Here is a 24,874-nt window from a genome sequence, read left to right as displayed (position 1 = left end):
AGGCTGGGAAAGCCTTGGCGCGTAGACTACAGGGACAACGGTTTAAATCGAAGATTCCTCATCTGTTCAATCCCAAGACTAATACCAAGGAATACGATCCGCAAAGGATAGCTGACTCCTTTAGTGATTACTACGAATCTCTTTACAATCTGAGTAGACATAGCTCTACCCCAGAGCCTTCTAGGGAGGACATAGCGAATTTCTTAGCAAAAGCAAAGATCCCTACTCTAACCTCTGACCAGCTGGATAGCCTAAATCTGCCTTTCATGCTTACTGAGATGTATAGGGCTATAGACATATTACCAAGCAACAAATCCCCAGGTCCTGATGGGCTGACTGAAGAATATTATAAGATTTTTAAGGCTGTTCTGGGTCCCCATCTCCTCAAGGTCTATGAGAATGCTGCTGCCTCTGCCCTCTTTCCGCCAGAAATGTTGGAAGCAATTATTGTGACTCTGCCTAAACCGGGCAAAGCCCCGGAGGTTCCTCAAAATTTTAGGCCTATATCCTTGTTAAACAATGACCTAGCTAAAATGCTGGCACTACGCCTGATGCCGATGCTATCTACTATCATAAATGTTGACCAATCGGGATTCACTAAGGGGCGACAGATCTCGGACGCCACAAGGCGTGTTTCTAAATGTAATTGACTTGGCTCGGGCTCGGCGAACGCCCTCTCTGCTCCTTGCTTTGGATGCGGAGAAGGCGTTTGACCGGGTCCATTGGGGTTATCTGTCTGGGGTGTTGGGTTCATTTGGTTTTACCGGCCATATCCTATCAGCCATATTGGCTCTCTATACCTCTCCTTCGGCTAGGGTATACTCCTCTGGAATGTTGTTGAAACCCTTCCAAATCACGAATGGCACCCGACAGGGGTGTCCATTATCCCCTTTGATCTTTAATATGCTTATTGAGCCATTGGCTGCGTGCATCAGACAAGACCCTAATGTCTATGGGTTCGAAGTCAATAGTCGCAAACACGTAGTCGGCCTTTTCGCGGACGACGTGATCCTAATGATTACCAGACCAACGACTTCTCTGATGCATGTCGCCAAGATTCTCGAATACTTTAGCAAAGTCTCCTATTACAAAGTGAACTCATCCAAGTCCTATGTTCTTGATCTGGGAATTCCCCTACATGAAAGGAAACTCCTGCAGAACACTTACCCTTTTCTATGGCAAGACTCTGGGATTTCTTACTTAGGGATTACACTAACCCCCCACCCTAACCAACTCTTTAAAGCTAACTATATTCCCTTGGTGGACAAATTAAGATCCGGTCTCCAAATCCTCAGCAAACATATTCTTTTATGGTCAGGACGCCTTGCGGCGTTCAAAATGCAACTATTGCCCCAGCTGCTCTATATCTTTCGCACGGTCCCTGTTCCGGTTACAAACCATTTTTTTTAGTAAATTGCAGACTATGCTATCAGGATTTCTCTGGGAAGGTAGGAGAGCTAGAAGCGCGTTTAAAAAATTGAGTAAATCTAGACAAGCTGGGGGTCTCGGCTTGCCTGTGCTGGCGGATTACTACAGAGCAGCTATCTTAGCTCAGCTGAGAGACTGGTTTGCTAACGAACCATCCTCGCTATGGGGGGAAATAGAGCAGCACAGTGTCCCGGGCAATAACTTGAGAAATTTCACCCTGGCATTCCCGCACCTGGCGCGGACACCGGCAGGTCTTCCGCTCCCGGTGTTGGCATCCCTACGCTCCTGGAAACTATTCGTTTCTACACAACCCCAGAGTGGCCTATCCTCCACAATACAACTACCTATATCAATCTTAACGTTACTAATCCCGGAGCTTTCCCTGCAAAATTGGTACAACTCGGGAATCCATTGGGTTCACGACCTGTTTAGTGAATCTCAGCTTAAACCCTTTGCAAAAGTGCAAGAGGAGTACGGCCTAGCGCACTCGGAATACTTTAATTATTATCGAGTTCAGTCTTATATTACCGGTAAACATATTACACCTTATAAAGTTAATTGGCGAGTCAAACAGTATCTTGATAGAGGGAGCGAGAAAAAGGGTGGAATCTCTTTATTTTATAACACTCTCGATGACAAATCATTATTAGAAAAGACTGGGCCCATGCTGGCTTGGGAGAGGGATCTTGGTGTCCCTATCTCCGAAGAGCAATGGAGCATAGCTATCCACCGCACATATTCTGCCACCAAATGAACCTCCCTTTGGGAATTAGCGCACAAAACTACGCAAAAAAGGTATCTAACTCCATATCATTTAGCCAAGTTTAACTCTTCCATCTCTCCACTGTGTTGGCGGAATTGCTCTCAAGTGGGAACAATTTTTCATATACTGTGGTCATGCAGCAAACTAGCTGGTTACTGGATGAGAATTTTTGCAATATTCCGACAGGTCACCGGCATCACGATGCCCCCTTCCCCTGCCTTGGCTTTGCTTAACGTAGGGATAGAAGACATACCACCTCCACTTAGACAGTTTGTGACTCACTTATTTTTGGCAGCTAGATTAGTACTTCTCAGGATCTGGAAATCCCCTCATCCTCCGGAGGTCCCAGAGGTCATTTGGACTCTTGCTATTCACTATAACTATGAGCTAATCTTGGCATCGGCATCAGGCAAACGTACTGCTTTTCAAAATAACTGGCAACCGTGGTGCGACTGGTACAAGGCTAATGTACCATAGTTAAATGATGGAATTATACCTTGCTTTTTTTTCAAACTTTTTGGGGAATGACAGTATCCTGCCTTGGAACCTAGTTATGGGTTCCCCCCCCCCTTCCCTTTACCTGTTATGGTTTTAGTTATTTTTTCTTTCCATTTTCTGACTTTCTTTAAGATGTGTAGTAGATATCATGGGGAGTCAGCACTGTTACTTTTTGAGTTACTGCTATACCTTCTGAGTAATGGAAGTGCATGTTGCTTGATTTTTGCATAATACACGATTGAACAAAGGGTCTGTCCGGGCTCTCCTTTGGGGGTGCAGTTAGATCCCGCAAGGGGCACCTGCAGTGGGAGGGCACTACGGTCCTAGTTAATGGTGATAATGTCTGAATAGAAATGTGTGGTTGTAATATATCGCATTCTCTTGTTAATTTTGTACTTACATTGTAAATGGGACCTGTCTATATTGTCTCCTTCTGAAGCGGATTGTAAAATTTTTATGCACGAAAGTCAGTTTGTATATTTTCTGCCCTGTAAGGCTCCATGCACACTGAAGCTCAAAAAAGCTATTTCTGGACGCCAGATTGCTGGCACAAAACGCTGGTTTAAAAACCTGCTTTTAACAGCGTTTTATACTAGCGTTTATGAGCGTTTTACAGCGTTAGCGTTAATGGGCGTTTTTTTATAAAAATACACAGAGGACACTCCATAAATCCCACAATGCATTGAAAAATAGAATGCCGAACACTAATGAACGAGCGTTTATGAGCGTTTACAAGCGTTTATGAGCGTTTATCGGCGTTTGTCGTTTTTTGGCGCTGAAAAACGGCACTTTGAACGCGAATTTCTGGCGTTCAGAAAAAAGACCATAAACTCCACTGCTCATTAAAGCTGAAAAACGTCCATGTGTGCATGGACACATAGGCTAACATAGAGTGGAGTTTATGGGCTTTTACAAAAAACGCCCAAACTCCAATAAACTGCAGTTTATCAGCTTCAGTGTGCATGGAGCCTAAAACTGAAAATTTTAATAAAAATGTATTGTTTAAAAAATTGAAAATATGTATGAAAATATATAAATACATGTAAATGTGGATACAAAATAAAAACCTGTCAATGACAAATGAACATATCTCCCTGAACCTGACACGTTTCAGAGAAATTGTTTCCTTCATCAGGGTTCTTTACGGAGAGATTAGTATCTGGAGGAATGTAAAATACAAGTAGTTAATAATTAGTGCAACTGCAAACAGATTCTATCCAAGATTGTTCACAAATGTGGCTCACTTACATTGTATTCATTGACAATACACACAAGCATCCACTTGGTTAAAAATAAGGGATATGCAACCTCGCACCTGGCTCCCCACACACAGTATTCCAATATGGAACTCAAGATCTCCATGATAGACTTAGAAGCATATCAAAAAGGGATTAAGCAACCCCAATAGCATCAAAAGACGCTGCGTCCTGATCCGGGCACAGCGCTTGTATTTGTGCTAAGGGCCCAAGCCCAAAAAACCTCAGGGCAAAAGCACATAGATCACAAGGCTGAAAAAAAAAGAGATCTATAGGTATGTTAAAAAACTGTGTAAGAAAACCTACCTAGGTATACAAATATCAGCATGTACCGGTAGGTGGGATGATCAGTATAAAGGGTGTAACAAGTACTGCAAACTGCAAAAGAAAAGAGGGAGAGGGAGAAATATAGGCACCAAGACCAGTAATTACTACACATCCCAGATCAAAAAAAGACCCCAAAGATGTGAAAATTGCCAAAAAATCTCGCTCACTTTAACACAGTTCTTAGCCGAGATCCCCACAGACCATCCTAAGGAGCATGCACTGCTAACATCCCCCCAGTGTGCATGCCCTGAAATCAGTCTCTGTAACATTCATGACGCCATCCCGCCATACGTTGCATTCCAGCCCTCTCCTGTGATCCATCAACTGTGTTCCAGACCTCGTTCTGGATACCGCCTGAGCGCCAAGAGACTCCTGCAGGCCAGGAACCCGGCCGCCTACAGATCAACAGGATGAGATCACTGCTGACAGCTAAAACAGAGATTGTGCATTTTCATTGGACTTCGCTGTGTCTGTTTAAAAATACTACAATGCAAATCTTTTTATACATTTGTTCTATTAAACACAAACAGTTTTACTCAGAAGTGCCTATTTCTTGTTTTCTCTGCTATACGCAGGTACTTCTGCTTCAGCTTTATAGAAAGGAGTTCATTGTCCCCAACTTGTACATTTTTTGGAGTATTCCACTTAATTCCTTCAACCCTAGTCAAGTTCTCCAAAAATAACAACAAAAACAACACCCTTAAACTGGTTATTGAAGGAAAAGGTGACTGTGTTCGTGTGCCTGGCTGTGGGGCAATCCATTGGGGAAAAACCTGGGCAAAATTCCAGTGGCTCCTACGAGAGTCAAATTACATTGGGGGCTTAAAACGGGATATTGCAGTGGTTGCTGTTGGTAAGGGAACAAAATGGGAGAGACTGTCAGTATTATTGTGTGGATTGCGGTAAGGCAATCGGGATGTCGGATTGCTGGGAGGCAATCGGTATGGAGAAATGTCATGTCACAGTGGGGATTTTATCTGCTCAACTGCCAGTACAGGAGCATTTCAAAGAGGCAACAGTGAAAGAGTTAACTCAGGGAGCAAAAGCCACAGTGAGGTCTGCCTAGTGACAGGCAGTGTCACCACCAGTGTTTATGCTGCAAGGGAAAATGTTTGCTTTGCTGTAGAGTCTGTAGCCAGTGCCAAAGCATTTTCAGTCAGCGGTGAAGGAGTTAACATTGGGCATTAGAGTGAGAGTGCCGGTGAAGCCTGTTGCGGGACAAGTGAACCTGCCATCAATGTGTGTCGCTGCAGATGCTTCCTGCTTTACAGTAGAGACTGCTAAGGCTGGAGTTCTTCTGAGTGATGGTGGTGAAAAAGTTAACTTTGGGCATGTGATAATAAGCGCTGGAAGAGTCTGCCCAATAGGTGGAACAATCACCAGTGTGCCAGTCTATCAAGAGAAGGGGACAGGGTCGCCACCCAGATTCAACCAAAATGAAAAGTGGAGCGTATCTGTTTCATCACTTCCAGGTGTAGCCGAGAGGAAGCCACATGGAGAGAACACCAAGATGGCGTACACAAGGGGGAGAGAACCGAGTGTAAGCAGCAAAGTTGCGGTGGAAGGTGACAAGTACCCAGATAGGCAGGCAGACTGCAGAGCACGATTCTAACTGATACTGAAGTACAAGGAATACAGTCATCAGCGGATGGACAGCACCCCACTACCAAAGCGAAAGACCAGATGGTTGTAATGAGAATCTCAGAGACCTACAGGATCTGGAGGCCTTATTCCGCAAGTTCCTCAGGTAGGAAGGGGCCAGGGGCATTTGACCTGTCCATAGAGGAGGGGTTGGAGGACTGAGAATCAGTGGCAGGAACCCAGTTGGACTGGGGAACTGATGTGAAGGTGGGCTCACAAGCCTCTGACCCAGATAATGCTGAAAGGGAGCATATTGCCCAGCTAAGGCAATGTGTTGCAGGACTTGGCCTCAGCAAAGAGTATGCAGAAAGGTCTGACCTATCCCCACCTTGCACTATGGCCCAAGCTTGGGCACAAGATGAGGTCTACAGCCATCTCATCAAGAGAGCCAAAAGTCACCTCATCAAGAGACCCAGATGAACTGCCAAGACTTTCCTATTTTCAGTGAATTGTGCAACGGTAGTTAGCCTTGGAATAAGGCTATGATTTCCCTTATAGAAAAAGTAGGAAAATCTGCGCTTAGTAAAAACCAATAAAAAATCAGCAGCTGAACACCATAACCAGGATACTGGGCACAAAGAAAACTTCTATGATTTCCCTTATGTTTCACAAGAAATCATGGAGGAAGTAGATACCAAGTGGGTCACCTAGTGCGAAGATGAAGTATAGAACGTTATGTATGTACCCAAGCAATACTGGAACCAGAACTACCCCCATCTGTGGCAGCGGTTTCAGGCCTTTAAAGAGAGACTGGAGTTTGGGGAAGTCCAGTGGCTCCTACAAGAGTAGTGCTACAATACATAGCAATTCCCCACATACAGAGGGTAAAATAAGTATTGAACATATCACCATTTATCAAGGTAAATATATTTCTAAATGTGCTATTGGTATGAAATGTTCACATGACATTTTGACAAAACAATGATCCCAAATGCAAAGCTAAGGAAACTCTCAGTTGGTTTCAAAGAAAGAAAATAAAGCTGCTAGAATGGCCCAGCCAATCACCTGACTTGAATCCAGTAGAAAAACTATGGAAAGAACTAAAGATCAGAGTTCAAAGAAGAGACCCACAAAACCTTCAAGATTTGAAGACTGTTTGTGTGGAAGAATGGGCCAAAATCATACTTGAGCAATGCATGCAGCTAGTTTCTCCATACAGGAGGCTTCTTGATTCTTCTCATTACCAAAAAAAAAATTTGTACGAAGTAAATTTCAGTTAGCATGTTCAATTTGTTTTCCCTGTGTCATTCCATTTTATTACACATAACATAACTTAATTTCTGCCCTTATTTGTTTTGGTTTCTTTGTATGTATGGATTGCATAGGTTGCTACCAACATGTGGTGAACATTGCATGTCAATGGCACCTTTAGAAATATATTTACCTAGAAAAATGGTGACGTCTTCAATACTTATTTTACCCGCTGTACAGTATATTGCTATTGTTCTTTCATTCTGTTATTTTTTGCTATTAATTATTTATAAATGAAAAATTAAACTTGCAGTGTGTCTTACCTTCATTTTACAGGATGTGCAGTTGCCTTTACACTCAGAAAATGTGTGAGATCAGTAAAATGTTGGACTTCAAGTGACCCTTGACCCTCTGATTGTCTAAGCAAGGCTAACATCCATATACCCGTTTTTTTTTTCTCTTTTGATTCTCCTAGTGGACCTGCCTCTTTATATACGCCTGTGCAGAGAGGTGGACTGGAAATACTTGCCGGTTCTCTGTAAGGATTTACCTCTAGGTTTTGGATGTAGGCACAGACTGCCATTATTATTGTTTTTATATATATAATGGTGGCATGCACACAATATGCACACAATATGCATGCTTTTCAAATTCTGTTGGCTAGTTCGGCGAATGTCGTTACCATGCCATGGTTCTACTCAAATTCACGATATGACTTTTGGAGGGGGGGGCCCTCACATGACCAATTTCTTCGTTTCAGGTTTATGCTACATGCATCTTGACCCAATAATTTACCAATTCAGTATACAGTTACAAAAAAAAGTATGTGAACCCATTTGGAATGATATGGATTTCTGCACAAATTGGTCATAAAATGTGATCTGATCTTCATCTAAATCACAACAATAGACATTTACAGTCTGCTTAAACTAACACAAAGAATGAAATGTTACCATGTTTTTTTTGAACACACCATGTAAACATTCACAGTGCAGGTGGAAAAAGTATGTGAACCCCATTGACTAATGAGATCTCCAAGAGCTAATTGGAGTGAGGTGTCAGCCAACTGGAGTTCAATCAATGAGATGAGATTGGAGGTGTTGGTTACAGCTGCCCTGCCCTATAAAAAACACACACCATTTCTGGGTTTGCTTTTCACAAGAAGCATTGCCTGATGTGAATGATGGCTTGCACAAAAGAGCTCTCAGGAGACCTACGATTAAGAATTGTTGACTTGCATAAAGCTGGAAAGGGTTATAAAAGTATCTCCAAAAGCCTTGCTATTCATCAGTCCATGGTAAGACAAATTATCTATAAATGGAGAAAGTTCAGCACTGCTGCTACTCTCCCTAGGAGTGGGCGTCCTGTAAAGATGACTACAAGAGCACAGCGCAGACTGCTCAATGAGGTGAAGAAGAATCCTAGAGTGTCAGCTAAAGACTTACAAAAGTCTCTGGCAAATTCTAACATCCCTGTTATCAAATCTATGATACATAAAACACTAAACAAGAATGGATTTCATGGTAGGATACCACAGAGGAAGCCACTGCTGTCCAAAAAAAACATTGCTGCACGTTTACAGTTTGCACAAGAGCACCTGGATGTTCCACAGCAGTACTGGCAAAATATGCTATGGACAGAGGAAACCAAAGTTGAGTTGTTTGGAAGAAACACACAGCACTATGTGTGGAGAAAGAGGCACAGCACATCAACATCAAAACCTCATCCCAACTGTGAAGTATGGTGGTGGGGTTTGGGTCTGCTTTGCTGCGTCAGGGCCTGGACGGATTGCTATCAGCAAAGGAAAAATGAGTTCCCAAGTTTATCAAGACATTTTGCAGGAGAACTTAAGGTCATCTGTCCACAAGCTGAAGCTCCACAGAAGATGGGTGTTGCAACAGGACAACGACTCAAAGCATAGAAGTAAATCAACAACAGAATGGCTTAAACAAAAGAAAATACACCTTCTGGAGTGGCCCAGTCACTGACCTCAAACCGATTGAGATGCTGTGACATGACCTCAAGAAAGCGATTCACACCAGACATCCCAAGAATATTGCTGAACTGAAACAGTTCTGTAAAGAGGAATGGTCAAGAATTATTCCTGACCATTGTGCATGTCTGATCTGCAATTACAGGAAACGATTGGTTGAAGTTATTGCTGCCAAAGGAGGTTCAGCCAGTTATTAAATCCAAGGGTTCACATACTTTTTCCACCTGCACTGTGAATGTTTACTCAGTGTGTTCAATAAAAACATGGTAACATTTAATTCTTTGTGTGTTATTAGTTTAAGCAGACTGTCTATTGTTGTGACTTAGATGAAGATCAGATCACATTTTATGACCAATTTGTGCAGAAATCTATATCATTCCAAAAGGGTTCACATACTTTTTTTTTGCAACTGTAGTTATGTTGGTTATTCTTGATGTTGTTAACTTGTTTAAAAATTTACTGTTTCAGATTTGTTTTTTTCAGCTACCAAGCATTCCATTTATAGCATACTCTGTGATGCACCTAATACTGTACTTTCTGACGGGTACCTCCCATCTGGCTTTTCCTTTGTTTTGGAGAATTCTGGCAGAGCACGAAATTTAAAGCTATTCTTTTCAGGTGAGCGTAATCTGACCCTAGTTTATAAATGGTAATTACTTGCGTTACCCACAATGTGCAGGGCTTTAATTCTCCCTACAAACCGAAAAAAGCCTTTACGTCCTACAAAAAACTGGGAGCCAAAATTGTCTTGCTACAGTAGACCCACTTTGCCTCCGATAAACATCATACCCTTTTCCATAGATCATACAAACAGGCTTACTTTACCCTATATCATGCAAAAACTAGATGAGTGGCTATACTGTTGCACAACAGATTCCCCTTAGAGGTACAACAGGTATATAGAGACCCTGATAGTCTTTTCTGATATTCAAAGGGATTTTAGCTGGGCGGGAAATAACTCTTGCAAATGTGTATACACCTAATGTAGCAAAGGCCACCTTCTTTGCCACATTTTTGTAAAATCCTAGAACGATATTCGTCACCACATATGTATGTCGGAGGTGATTTTAACCTAGTAGCTCACCCTCAATTAGACAGAAGCACAGCCTCATATACCTTGGTGGCTTTTGGTCGAACCTATGTCCAAAACATTACAATCTTTTCAATTAGCAGATGCATGGCACTCACATAACACTGGAGCTAGGGACTACACATTGTATTCTCCCCCCACAAATCTTTTGCTAGACTGGATTATATCTTCTGTACCCCTATCATTCTAGCCAACTCCACGAACTCTGAAATTCTTGTATGTCCATGGTCTGATCACAATATAGTGACCTTAACCACTACCCTTATAGGCCTATCAGACACACCCTATTTGTGGCGTCTGAATTACTCCCTTCTGGCAGACCTTATCACACGACAAGAAATTTCCACCTTCATTCAAGAATACTTTACATTAAACAAAACTCCTGAAATATCCCCTAGCACTTTAAGGGTAGCCCATGACAGTGTTTGAAAAATTATACTCCAACTTGCTTTCCCACCCTCCCGCCTTCACATCCCAAGCTTCACGAGACTGGCTATCCTCTCTACCACCACCCTCAACATCCTCACAAATAGAAACCCTAAGTGCACCATTTACGCAGGAGGAACCTCTTAAGGTAATCAAATCCCTTAAAAGATCGGTTGCTCCAGGGCCAGATGGATTTGCAGCCAGTTATTACAAACATTATGCCCCTGTTTTGATCCCACATTTAACTACCATGTTTAACAAAATTCTCAATGGAGAACGTTTTCCAAATGAGCTGACCCTAGCCAATATGTCTCTGTTACCAAAATCTTTTAAATTCCATTCTCTCTTGCAAAATTATAGGCCAATTTCGGTCATCAATAATGATCTCAAAATTTTCAGTCGTGCCCTAGCAGATAGATTGGCCAATATTATTGGAACCCTGACCTCTGCCGATCAATCAGGCTTCATTCCAAACAGACTTATCACAGACAACATTCACCTGGCCCTGAACATCCTTCAAGACGCTAACTTACACAAAAAGCAGACCCTACTACTGAGTCTTGACCTCAATAAAGCCTTTGATAGTATTCTCTGGCTCTAATTTGTTTTCTGTCTTACAACAAATGGGCTTTAAAAATGAATTCTTACATGCTATACAGGCCCTATATTATCAACCCAAAACAAGAATCAAATTGCCAGGGTGCAACTCAGACTTTTTCACACTGGGCAGAGGCACCCGACAGGGATGCCCGCTGTCTCCCTTACTATTTGCCCTTGCATTGGAACACCTTGCGATCACCATCAAATAACACCCAGACATATCTGGCTATTCCCTTGCTTCTTCTCCCTTTAAGCTTTGCATGTATGCAGATGACGTCATGATCTTTATGACTCAACCCCATGTCTCCCTTCCCAACTTGTGTACCATTCTAACAAAATTTGCCTCTATTTCTGGACTCGGGGTGAATATATCTAAGTCCACCGTGATTCCAATTAATCTCCAATCTGCCCGGTGTGAGATACTTCATAGTTCTTTTCCATTCTATTGGTCGACTGACAAAAATTCCTTACCTTGGCATCTACATCACACCACATTTATCCTCTATTTATGAGGCTGATTACCCAGCTTGCTTGTCCAGACTGCGGAACTTACTTAAATTTTGGAGTTCATACCAAATATCATTCTTGGGAAGAGTCATGGCAGTCAAAATGACCTTATTACCAAAACTCTTATTTCTTTTCCGATCCCCCCCATTAATATTACTAAATCCTGTATTGACAAGCTACAACAAGATATTAATAGATTTATTTGGCAGAATAAGCGCCCCACATTCTCCAAACACATTCTCTATAAATCCCAGGCTACCGGAGGCCTAGGTCTTCCCAATCTTTGGTTTTACTTCCTATCCGCACGCTTTTCCCAGATTCGAAAGTACCCTGGGTCAAATTTGAGGCCAAATCCGTCAGGCCCTATAACCTCATGTCCATGCTATGGTCACCCTCCAACTTTACACACAAGCTTTACAGCTTCAACTGCATTGTTTCCCACTCTCTCAACCTCTGGCACCGATATAAAAACAAGCTTAACCTAATTTCACCTGCCCCCCCCCCCCCCCGGGCTCATCCTTTCTTGGGGAACCACTATTTGTCACTGAGTTTAATCACCCAGACAGTTTTGCATGGTGGGAATCCAATTCCCTAATCACTCTAGCGGATCTTCAGTCTGGAGATACATTTGTTACATTTGAACAGCTTTGAGCACAGAAAAAAATCCTACTAGGGGAATACTTTGACTTTAAACAATTCAGGCATTTTTATCTAACACATTTTAACCTTACCTCTTCCCTGCCTCCCACGTCCTATGAGCAAATATGTTGGGATGCCCCTAGAGGCAAGGGTCTCATTTGCACTCTTTACAAAACAGCATTAGGTTAATATTTGTCAGCTGAACTCTATACAGAATTAAATGGGAATCTGACTGTGATGAACAATTTACCCCAAAGGACTGGGATGCCATGCTGATAAATTTACGTAAGGCCACTAAATCACTGGCGGTCAGAGAGACAGCCTACAAGGTAATGACCAGATGGTATTACAGTCCTTCTAGGCTCTGGGTAATGTTCCCAGGAACATCTGGTTTATGCTTCAGAGGTTGCCAACAGCTGGGCATGTTTAAACACATTTTTTGGGACTGTGCGCAGCTGGCCCCGATTTGAGGAAGTGACTGCCGTGGTTTCGGCAATAACCGGTACTCCTCTGCAGCTCACAGTCCCAATTTGCTTACTGGGGGCGACAATCCCAGGAACTCCCTGCAGGGAAGAATGTCTTATACATACTATTTGTGTAGCTACATTGTGGGCCATTGTTCTTCATTGGAAATCCCCTGTAGTTCCGCTTTCCTCCGTACTGAATAGAATAGATGTAGGGATGATAATGGAAAGGATCCTATATACCCTACAGGACAGGTTGCATCTGTTTAATCACAGATGGGAAGCCTGGAGAACCCATAGGCACATATTGTTAGCATAGGACTATTGGTAGTTCAGAATTGTGGCAATGTCATAAATCAGTGGTCATCAACCCTGTCCTCAGGGCCCACTAACAGGCCAGGTTTTATGTATTACCTTGGGGAGATGCAGACTAGAATACTGCAATCACTCAGCAGTAGAGATGGCCTTGCGGTTCACCCGGCGGTCGGTTCGCAGCGAATTTTGCGTGACATTTCAGCACATGGACAATTGGACATTCCCCCTACCTTATAACTAGACCTGATCTGGCAGCCATTTTACATTCTGTCTTTTGTCAGTGTAGGGAGAGGTTGCTGTGTGGAGCAGGGACCGACTGTAGTGACACAAATCACTAGTTACTAGGTCCACAAAAGTCCTTTTAAGGACTGGTATAGGTGTACAGTATATAGGGTTCTGGTGCACTGCTGCTGACTGCTGTGCTGCTGATTGCTGAGTGCACTGCTGACCAATTCTGCAGCTGTCTTTTATCAGTGTAGGGACTGAGGGACAGTCTGCAAATCACTAGCTACTAGGTGCACAAAGGTCCTTTTAAGGACTGGTATAGGTGTACAGTATATAGGGTTGTACACGTATAATATACTTTCTTTCAAATATAGAAAGCCTATTATACTTGACTGCTGACCGATTCTGCAGTTGTCTTTTATCAGTGTAGGGACTGAGGGACAGTCTGCAAATCACTAGCTACTAGGTGCACAAAGGTCCTTTTAAGGACTGGTATAGGTGTACAGTATATAGGGTTGTACACGTATAATATACTTTCTTTCAAAGATACAAAGTATATTCTGTATACTCTCTATCACGGTGCTGGTGTGGTATCAGTGCTCTCTATCTCTGGGCTGGTGTCAATGCTCTCTCTCTATCTCGGTGCTGGTGTCAGTGCTCTCTATCACGGTGCTGGTGTGGTGTCAGTGCTCTCTATCTCAGTGCTGGTGTCAGTGCTCTCTATCATGGTGCTGGTGTCAGTGCTCTCTATCTAGGTGCTGGTGTCAGTGCTCTCTATCTCGGTGCTGGTGTCAGTGCTCTCTATCAAGGGGCTGGTGTCAGTGCTCTCTATCTCGGTGCTGGTGTGGTCTCAGTGCTCTCTATCATGGTGCTGGAGTCAGTGCTCTCTATCATGATGCTGGTGTCAGTGCTCTCTATCTAGGTGCTGGTGTCAGTGCTCTCTATCTCGGTTCTGGTGTCAGTGCTCTCTATCACGGTGCTGGTGTCAGTGCTCTCTATCTCGATGCTGGTGTGGTCTCAGTGCTCTCTATCATGGTGCTGGAGTCAGTGCTCTCTATCATGGTGCTGGTGTCAGTGCTCTCTATCTAGGTGCTGGTGTCAGTGCTCTCTATCTTGGTGCTGGTGTCAGTGCTCTCTATCACGGTGCTGGTGTCAGTGCCCAGTCTCTATTGTGGTGCTGGTTTCAGACAGTGAGGGAGATAGCAGCGGAGAAGCCAATCAGCAGGCAGTGCTAGCACCATGGCTGAGGATCAGCACTGGACTGGCACCTCCGGACCACCGCAGTGGAGCCCTGCATAGGTGGGGGTAAGGGCCGGGCAGAGGGAGGGGCTCAAGCACAGGTTGGCACATTGGGACACTGGCACAGGACTGCGCTGCCCTGACTGTGGCACTGATCATATCCTGCACCCCCTTCATAGCCTGCCCTGACCTTGCCTCTCCTCCATGGCCTTCATGCGCTCCTGAATTGTCAAAATTTCACAGATAAAAAAAGAATGTCAGTGTCCATGTGGTGGGACTATGTGTGCACAGCAAGTAACTATTTTGTGGCTTAAAATATGCCCTGTAGGTTTTTAAGGTTTGCCTGCCATTAAAGTCAATGGGGCCCGCCGCGAACTTTGCGGTTCGCAAACTTTTGCCCACTTTCACGGTTCGCGTTCGCGAACGGAAGTTCGTTCATCACTACTGAGCAGCAAATGATATCACCTGTGATGTATTTCAGTTATCTTGCAAAGCTGGCTTGTTAGTGGGCACTGAGGACAGGGTTGATGACCACTGTCATAAATGGCTTGCAATCCTGTTATGTATCCTCTCTATGGTAGTTTTACTGTATGCTTTGGACTGTTCTTTATGTTATCTTTTTATGTCATTCATTGGCTATCTGTTATATGATGTACACTGTTACATGTTCATATGACTTTATTTTTATTTTTGTTATTTTGCCTCTATTGAAAATAAAAAAATAAAAAAATTGAAACTAAATGGAATGACCTCTATCACCATCATCCTAATGTGTATTCAATTACTACTGTACTTTCTGAAAGTAAAATATGGCAGTTGCATTGTTAACATGTTATGTAAAAGAAAAGGTTCCAGGGATGTAATTTTACTGTTTAGTAAGTCAGTGACCTGAAAAACATGCAAACACAGACAAAAAATATTCAGACTTTTCAGATTTAATTGGCATAATGCTTGCTTCGGTTGTGCAACTCACTAGGTAATGATGTAAACACTAGGATGATATGGATGTGCACAATTCAACTATGCAGTTACAATTTTTATATCTTCACAAGTTTCTGTTAAAATGGAAGGTCATCCAGTGTCCAGGTCAAAGATGCCAAACTGCCTCTTTCCCCCCAATGTGGCAGCCTGATCATCTTCTGCAGCTGACATCACACCTGACTTAGAAACACTACACAGCTCCAGGTGAGCTAATCAGTTTTTATATGGACTCAGGAGTGCATGCTAGAATCACATGACCTGTTCTTCACTAATTGTAAAGAGTGTTTAAAGTGCAGGGGTCAGGAGTGTGTTATGTAAAGTGTAAAGGGTTGAGCAGTGTTATGTGCAGCATGCAAAGGTCAAAAGTGTATAACATACAGGGTGCAGGGACCAGGAGTAAGCAGTGTACTAAACAGCACTCCATATGATTCATGCCATACCACTGTGCTGCTCCAAAACTCTGTTGCTATTCATTCTAGCTATTGCTCTTGCTCCTGCCCCTGCCCTGTACACAATACCCTCACTGCCTTGCTCCCAGCTCCTCCAGTTTTCAACTGCCTTGTGTATATCTAATATGCATATATAGTTTGTTTTCTAGGTTGCTGGTTGCGCATTTTGTCATTTAGTTTTTATTTTCACGTTTATGGCTGTTGATATGTGGTTATTGTTCATTGTAAATATATTTCACTGTAAAAATATATACATATGGTCTGGTCCCGGTTTCTTGGTGTAGGTACATATATCTGGTCTCCCAGCTGCTGATTCCTGTCACTGCTACTCTCTTTCAGCAGCACGGGGTGCCTGGGGAGGGGTGTATCCCTGGGTTATGTCCAGGCCTAATGACTTATGAATATAAAGACTGTGCACACCTGCCCAAATAGCCTGCCGGTCTCTGTTAAGACCTGGATACAGGGTAGAGGCTTATTTCCACCCAAAGCTCTTTGAAGCCCCTGGATTCCAGACCCTGATCTGTGTATTTTAAAGCCTGGAGAAAACAGAAAAAAATAGAACTGATACTCTGGAGCTCCTTACTCCACATACATGAGAACCCTGTGCCTTCCAAAATCCCACTACTACAGTGGTAGGGGTTCACACTGTCAGAACACATACACTCAATCACACACATACATATATACACACACTAACACCTATATACCTATATACATATATCCTTTTAAAAAAACATGGATTTACTGTACCTGACTGACCCAGGCTTCTTCTTCACTTGACTGGCTTTCATTTCAGTTAAACCTCCAGTAACTTGGAGGTTTAACTGAAATGTGAGATTATGTCGTCAGCACCAACTCTCCTGGGTGAAGGGCAAATTTACAGCACAGCAAGGTAAAGATATGGCACCATAAGGAAATTATTTTAGATGGCTGCACTTTAAAAAATCTTTTTTTTTAAGCTTTATATGACAAGTGGTTGACAGATGGAACAGGGGGCAAAGAGGTAGACGCGTATCGCGTACATGTTGGTGCTTCGTCATTACCATTACAGGTAATATGTCATGTGAAGCTTCAATAAAGGGAATTTTGGAAGTGCAGCCACCCAGAATCACTTTCTTAAGATACACAGCATGCAAGCTGGCCTAACACCTGACTAGTATGTGTTGGGATTAACTAGAGACCCACTCACCTGGAGCCGCTTTTTTTGTTTCAGTAAGGATTTGGTTTCAAGAGACAGAGCAGAGACAGCTGTCACTTTGTTCCCTGACATCTGCCCATCAGTGGTGGCTGGTGCTCAATTTTCTTCAGGAAGGGAGGCCCGCTGCCTTCCCTCCTGTCATTCTATCGGCGCATCGCTCGCCCATCACCCTCCAGCCCTGAACTTGCCCCATCCAGGTAGTGGCTTTGGCGGCTTCCCCCTGTTTCTCCTCCCGATTCCTGCCAGTTGCTTCTCCTCATGGCCAATCAGGACTTAGGACGCATGGCCAATCGGGTCTTAGGACTCCCAGAATGTAGGGTCTGAGGACCCCCTTCCTGATTGGCCAGGAGGAGTAACAGGAAGACATTAGCGAATATTAATTCGCTAATGTCACATAACTGGACGGGCTCTGCGTCCTGAGCCCACCCTTTTTGAAGCAAATTAGAGTCTCGGGCTCTAATCATGTGCTTTGAAAAAAACACCTCATTGAAATCCATACATCGAGTGCCCCTGGTGCCTGCATGAGAAGCCACCACTACTGCCCATGCTGACATGGGGCAAGCTCCATAGACCACTGTAGGGAAGACCGTATTGGTGCTGCGGTGCATTTTCTGCCAGCCAGGGTGTTTTTTTACAGTTTTCCCCACATGTGATGAGCAGGAAGCATTGCCACACATGGCACACCCCCCACACACATGAAAACACTGCATCTGAGCAGCTGGTCTTCCTGGTGCAGGTGCTCAGAATAGGGCATGTCTGGGAAGCTGAATAATACTCTGTTATAGTCCTATTCATCTCTCATCTGTAGACTGGGAGATTCCCTGGCCCAAAAGCTAAATGTAAGCATGGGGACAGGGGCAACTGGTGATGTCATTACCCAAATATGGAAATGTCCATATTTGGAAAATGATGAGCTAACAGAAGAGGCAGACCTAATGGAGGAATAGTCCCCATGGGGAGACCAGGACAGGTAATCAGGCACTGATCATCAGTGCCCTGATTACAGTAAAGCCCCAGAAGTGCCCATTAGTGATGACAGTCAGTGCTGTCTTTCAGTGCCCATTAGTGACTGCTCATCAGTGCTGCCTATCAGTACCGCCCATCCGTGACACCTATCAGTGCCCATCAGTGCCACCTATCAGTGTCCATCAGTGCAGTCTATCAGTACTCATCAGTGCAGCCTATCAGTGCCACCTAATAAGTGGCCTTCAGTGCCGTCTCATCAGTGCCCATAAGTGCAGCCTATCAGTGCCCATCAGTACAGCCTATCAGTGCCCATCAGTGCCGTCTCATCAGCACACATTATTGAAGGAGAAAAATTACTTGTTTACAAAATTTACTGACAGAAACTAAGAAAAACGTGAGCCTGATTTTGCATTTTCCAGCTTTAGTAAATAAACCCCATTGTCTACTTAAAAGTGAGGCATGCCTGTAATGTAAACATATAATAATCGTAACTGTTCAAATGCTCTCAATGTGTTTTTACGTTTAGCTGCTTCATCTGGAGACCCTAATATTACAAGCAATAAATCAGAGTTAACGCATATCATGATATGTAAACAAACAACACCTCTTAGGTATTATCATATGGTGGTTGCGTCCTGACACATAAATGACCATAAACTTGTTTAAGTAGTGCTGCATCCGAACAGGAAACATCAAACATTGCCCCAGACAGGAGGAGACACAATAGGGTATGGATGACTATATGAAGCCCTTGAGTGAGTGGCTTTACCCCCTAATAAATCATAAATACAAATCCTTATGCAAATTATGTAAAAAATGAGAAAATATATTCAAAGGGAATAGGGGTGAGAGAAAAATGCAAGCTATAAAAAAATTCGGAGGGGGCATTTAACTTATAGTAGCTTGGTGGATGTTGCGCCCCATGTTCCAAAAAGTGGGCCCTCTTCTTGTATACATGATGAGCTTTACAGGTGTGCTGTGGAAAAGTAACAGGTAATAATTACAAGTCCTGTAGGATGGACCCCAAAAAGATCAGTCCCAAAAATACCCACAAGTCAAGAGTTTAGAGAAAATGTAAAAATCTAGAAAATAATACCCAAATATGTTCCACCACAGCAAGTCCAAAACGCATGACTCCCTGTAGGATCAACAGCGAGGGGTCATGAAACCAAGCCTGTGATAAGCTGCTGTATATGCTCATCCACTGGTCCCTCAGCAAGAGAACACCCCGACCAGATACCAGAGCCACTCAACCCCGGCATTGTTTGGCAGCCTCCTTAAATGCCCAAAAGATGGCCACTCTAGGGCTCCCCCCTGTGCCTACCATGCCAGCTTCTATTGTTTCTCTATATTTATATTTAATATACCAGTTTAAGTAGAACCCTGCAAATACTGTATATGGTTATCTAACATATCTTGACATTATTTGTGAGTGGAGGGGGAATGTCCATTTAAAATTACCTGCATTTATGTTAAAATTAAGAAGCTGACTAGGTGGCTTTGTGAGTTAGTTAAGGCACAACAAGGAAGAGTAGGCTTTATGCACCAAGCTATAACATGTGCATGTTTTTTTTCAACTCACTTTTCTAAAACAACATTAGATATGGCAAGTGACAATTGTTATAGTGTATTGAATTGAGCCTAATTTTAATAACCTATCTTGATTTATCATTACACATTTATTTGCTAGCTATTTAAAAAAAATAATGTTGTATAAGTTGTATTTTATATGTTAAGTGAAGCCTAACTCCAGTCATTTTTTTTAGACATTGTGCCAATCGTGCTAATTCCTGCCTTTTTAAATTCAAACAAGAAAAATGAAAATTTGTTTTTGAAATGTATTTTTGCTTTTGAAATATAATCAGTAATACAGTCAACCTAATCATAGGCTGGTGTTTGTCTCACCTATGTCAGGTTTCAGAACTGGCTTGCACCTCATTTAAGACTTCCTCCTGCTGATCTTCAGAGCTACGCTGGAAACCACAGTGATGATGGGGAAAGCTGGAGACCTGTTGAGATTTATCGGCTGTCTAGTAAAAGTCAACATGATCTGGCAGACAAAAGAATCTGCAGCACCTTTACTAAGAAGAAATTGTGCAGTATAGAGATGATATTGAGGAAAACAAAGAGATTCCAAAAGTGGAGGACAGCAAAACGCCTCACCCCAGACTTAGTACAGGCAAGTGGGTATATAAGATATAAGAATTAAGTCCACTGTGTCTGCTCTAAATGCCTTCGCAAACCCAGTTATTACCTTGTACAAACCTGTGCGGATAGCAGAACTATGGGAGGGACCCAGTGGGCCCCCCACTGAGGTTGCCTGCATAAAACTACAGGAGGTGGTGGTATATACAAGACCAGTTGCCTTACACAATGAGAAAGAGCAGTAGGGGCTGGTCTTCATTACAGGAAGTTCTTGCGCAAAGAAAAAGTTTCACACTGGATTACTGCACAGATCTAGTAGAAATAGGTCCCTTTCACACCAGCGGGCCAATTGGGTCCGCCTGTCCTTTTTTCAGGGGGACCTGATCAGACCACCCATTGTTCTCTATGGGGTGGAGAATGTCAGTGGACATGTGTTCGCTGTCACTCACCAGCATCTGATTTGATCCGGTCCGCTAAAAACAGATAGATGGGGATGGGTTCACTATCCGTTGGGTGGATAGCAGAAGACAATTGGATGAAAAAGAACATGAAGTCCATTTCCATCTGACCTCCCCATAGAGGATAGCAGGCTGGGTTCGTGTCTGCTCTGCATAGACCTGTCATCCTCCTGCTCAGCCGAGAGATCCCCGCTGAGCAGGCGGATCTACTTGGACTGATTCAGCTCTGAGTAAAGGGGTCTTACACAACGTATAACAAGATTAAAGTTGAAATATACATGAATATTGTATTTTCACAATATTTGCTTATCCTGGAGTTTCAGGTTTAACAAATACAACACTATGGGGGTTATTTACTAAAGGAAAATCCACTTTGCACTGCAGGTGCACTGAAAGTGCACTAGGAAGTGCAGTTGCTCTAAATCTAAGGGGTAGATCTGAAATGAGTGGAAGTTCTGCTAATTTTATCATCCAATCATGCGCAAGCTAAAATGCTATGTTTTATTTTCCTTGCATGCCCCCCTCGGATCTACAGCGACTTTACTTCCAAATGCACTTGCAGTGCAAAGTGGATTTTCCTTTAGTAAATAACCCCCTATATCTCACTGGGCTTTATAATCAAAAATGAAAGAAGAAAAATCTTTTAGAACTATTTTTGTTCAACCAGAACATTTAATGTATCAAGTGCAGAAATGGGGGAATAAAAAGGATAATTGTTTTGTTAAAAATAATGACTCTTCCCACACATAAAGATCTTCTCACTGTAACTGTTGAACTGACAGATAAATGGCAATCTTAGTCTCTCCGATATACGTTGTTTAGACTCAAAGGTGATAACATCTTGTTGGATTCTATTAATTTCCTATCTAATCAGCCTCTCTGAGTAGCCACGTTCCCTGAATTTCTGACACATATCGTTCAGTCTAGTTTTCCTGACCATCTCATTGCTAACAATACACTTAACCCTTAGCAATTGGATTCTCATAATGGATTTAAACACATGAGGTGGATAATAGCTGTTAAATAAAAGAAGTTAATTTCTATCTGTGGGTTTAATATAAAATCGGAGTTAATCTGACCCCAATCAATATATATCCTTGTATCCAAAAATTGAATAAAATTGCCACCAATGTTGATTTTATATTGGATATTTGGAAAAAATCCATTAAACATATCATCAAACAATGACAGGGATTCAATGTTGCCCCGCCATATCACAAAGATATCATCAATATATCTAATCAGCCTCTCTGAGTAGCCACGTTCCCTGAATTTCTGACACATATCGTTCAGTCTAGTTTTCCTGACCATCTCATTGCTAACAATACACTTAACCCTTAGCAATTGGCTTCTCATAATGGATTTAAACACATGAGGTGGATAATAGCTGTTAAATAAAAGAAGTTAATTTCTATCTGTGGGTTTAATATAAAATCGGAGTTAATCTGACCCCAATCAATATATATCCTTGTATCCAAAAATTGAATAAAATTGCCACCAATGTTGATTTTATATTGGATATTTGGAAAAAATCCATTAAACATATCATCAAACAATGACAGGGATTCAATGTTGCCCCGCCATATCACAAAGATATCATCAATATATTGCCACCAGGTGGCGCAATGTCTCTGAAACAACTCATTCATGAAAATGTATCTGTGCTCAATCTCATTCATGAATGAACAAGTATATGGCGGGGGCAACATTGGAGCCCATCCCAACTCCATTCAGTTGTATGTAGAATTGATCCTTAAACAAAAAATAATTATTAAATAGTACCACAGGAAATAGTTTCTCAAATAGTGCAACTTGAGTATCAGAATATTTGTTACTATTTCTGATGAGTCCAATGTGGCATCAATCCCTGCCTGATGATAGATGTATAAAGGCTCGTCGCATCCCAGGTAACCAGAATCTCCTCACCCCGGCATGATGGAATTTCTCTGATTTTTGATAGAAAGTCATTAGTATCCCTAATATATGATTTAGTGTTTTATCTATATAATATATATAGATAGAGCATATTACAGAGTGTACAGAAAAATTCACACCAGCCTCGCCCTTGGAGGAGCTAATCTCCCTCCCCCTTCGGTCCATTTTTTCCCTGTCCTATCTTCTGCCCCATTTACTGCCCCCATTCTCTCTCCCTCCCCCCCCCCCCCTATTTTTTTGTGTATATACTGTAAACCTGTATCCCCTCCACAGTGCCCCCCTCTATGACCAAGTACTGTGGAAGGAGCAAAATGCATTTAAGGGGGTCAGTTTTACTCCTGCTATGTTAGCTTTCGATAAGACATTTTAAAAGGTGACTTTATCAGTGTGCGACCATCCCTTCTTATGACATGCTATGGCATGTTTAGAGCAGGAATCGCTTATATTTTTTCCTTTTTTAAAAAAAAGAATCAACAACAAGTTATTTTCTAAAAAGTCTGTAGAAATTATTTTTACATTTATTGTACCTATTCAATGTCATTCAGATTCATAAAGTTTAGAGTACTGTATGATAGCAGAAAATGAAGGTTGATATTTATAGGTGAGTTTGTTTTAATATACAGTACGTTGCCAAGATATTACCCCCACAAATGCTCATGTGACCACAGATGTGAATTTAATATGGATACATGGAGCTCTGACTCAGCTTGGGTGACCCCTGTAGAAAGTTGCTTCTGGTAGTCAGAGGTCTGGTTGCATGTCAAATTAGAAACTACTAGAGACTAAGGCACAAAGTAGATAGGCTGACTCTGACTTTCAGTGCCACACCACAGTTTCTGCTTATGTGAGAAGCTGCATTGCAGGCTGATTAGACAAAGATTAGAGGATCTCCCCATCCCCACTGATCTTGTCGTCAGGTCTCTAACATGAAGACAGATGGGTCTGTCTCTAGCAGTACTATAACCTCTTTGTATCTGGCACCGTGGTTTCTAGGTTATGATTTATCTTATTCAAAAACAGGGGCAATTTTAGCCTTTGCTCAAGTAACAATGATTATATTGTGGTTCTGGTATGTTGGAACTCATTTTAACCCTGACAAAAATACATTTATTTAGATGCTGTTAATGCTAAACTAATTGTACCTATGTAACATTGTCTTAAAGTGGAGGGCCACCCTGAAAACAAAAAAATATAAAAAATTACAAAAAAATATAAAAAAAATAAAATGAAAAAAATTTTTTTTTTTTACTTACCAGAAATGCCTGTTGCTAGGCACTTTCTCCTAATCTTCCTCTTCCTCCTCCGCGGAGATCTTCTGTCTTCTCTCTTCGTCGCGGCGTCTTCTGGGTAATAGGTCGCGCTGTGTTCTGGGAACTGTGTGTTCCAGAACACAGCGCGTCCCATTCAGAAAGCGCTGCGGGACTCGCGCATGCGCAGTAGCTGCGGGACTCGCGCATGCGCAGTAGGAAACGGGCAGTGAAGCCATAAAGCCCCACTGCCTGTTTCCCTTAGAGGGAATGGCGGCGCCGAGACCCGAGAGCCGAGGGACGGGTCGGCCTCGGGCGGCCGACATCGCGGGCGCCCTGGACAGGTGAGTGTGTTTATTAAGTCAGCAGCTGCAGTGTTTGCAGCTGCTGACTTTTTTTTTTTTTTTTTTTAAACGGACCTCCTCTTTAATTATGGCTGGTGATATTATACTGATCCTGAATCAGGCAACATGATCCTGAGAGAATATCAGTTGTACTGGGTCTACCACAGTGTTCCTGTTTATAAATATCACCTTTTTTCTTCTGCTCAAATGTTGAAATAGAAAAAATGCATCTGACAGGGAATGATGCATGTTGTGTGTATTGTTTTTCTGAATGCTTTCCTTATTTTGTTAATAATTATAAAAATAATTACCGTATTTATCGGCGTATAACATGCACTTTTTTCCCCTTAAAATTAGGGGGAAATCGTGGGTGCGTGTTATACACCAATCCCTGGCGATCCTCCACTAATTTTGAGCGGAGGAGCGAGCGGCGCCGATATACATACATAGCCAAGTGTACTCGGCTAGTCTCAGCTCCTCTCGGCTCCTCTCGGTTCCACTCACAATCACGCCCAGTCCCGCCCTATAATGGACATAACACAGGGACTG

The 24,874-nt window shown here is 42.6% G+C and overlaps 1 protein-coding gene across 1 annotated transcript in view; it reads left to right on the top strand.

The window, feature by feature from the left end:
- Positions 1–24,874, top strand: part of DIPK2B (divergent protein kinase domain 2B) — a 154,667-nt gene that overhangs the window by 42,887 nt on the left and 86,906 nt on the right. The window contains exon 2 of the mRNA XM_077480930.1: positions 20,111–20,375. Within this exon, the coding sequence (XP_077337056.1) occupies positions 20,111–20,375 (265 nt within the window). The remainder of the gene's footprint in view (positions 1–20,110; positions 20,376–24,874) is intronic.

Source organism: Lithobates pipiens, unplaced genomic scaffold (genome assembly GCF_037356315.1).
Source record: "Lithobates pipiens isolate NorthernLeopardFrog02 unplaced genomic scaffold, aLitPip1_a1.2 Scaffold_16, whole genome shotgun sequence".
In the NCBI taxonomy this organism is placed as follows: Eukaryota; Metazoa; Chordata; class Amphibia; order Anura; family Ranidae; genus Lithobates; species Lithobates pipiens.
The sequence above is the reverse complement of the archived record's forward strand: the minus strand, read 5'-3'. Positions and strand labels throughout refer to the sequence as shown.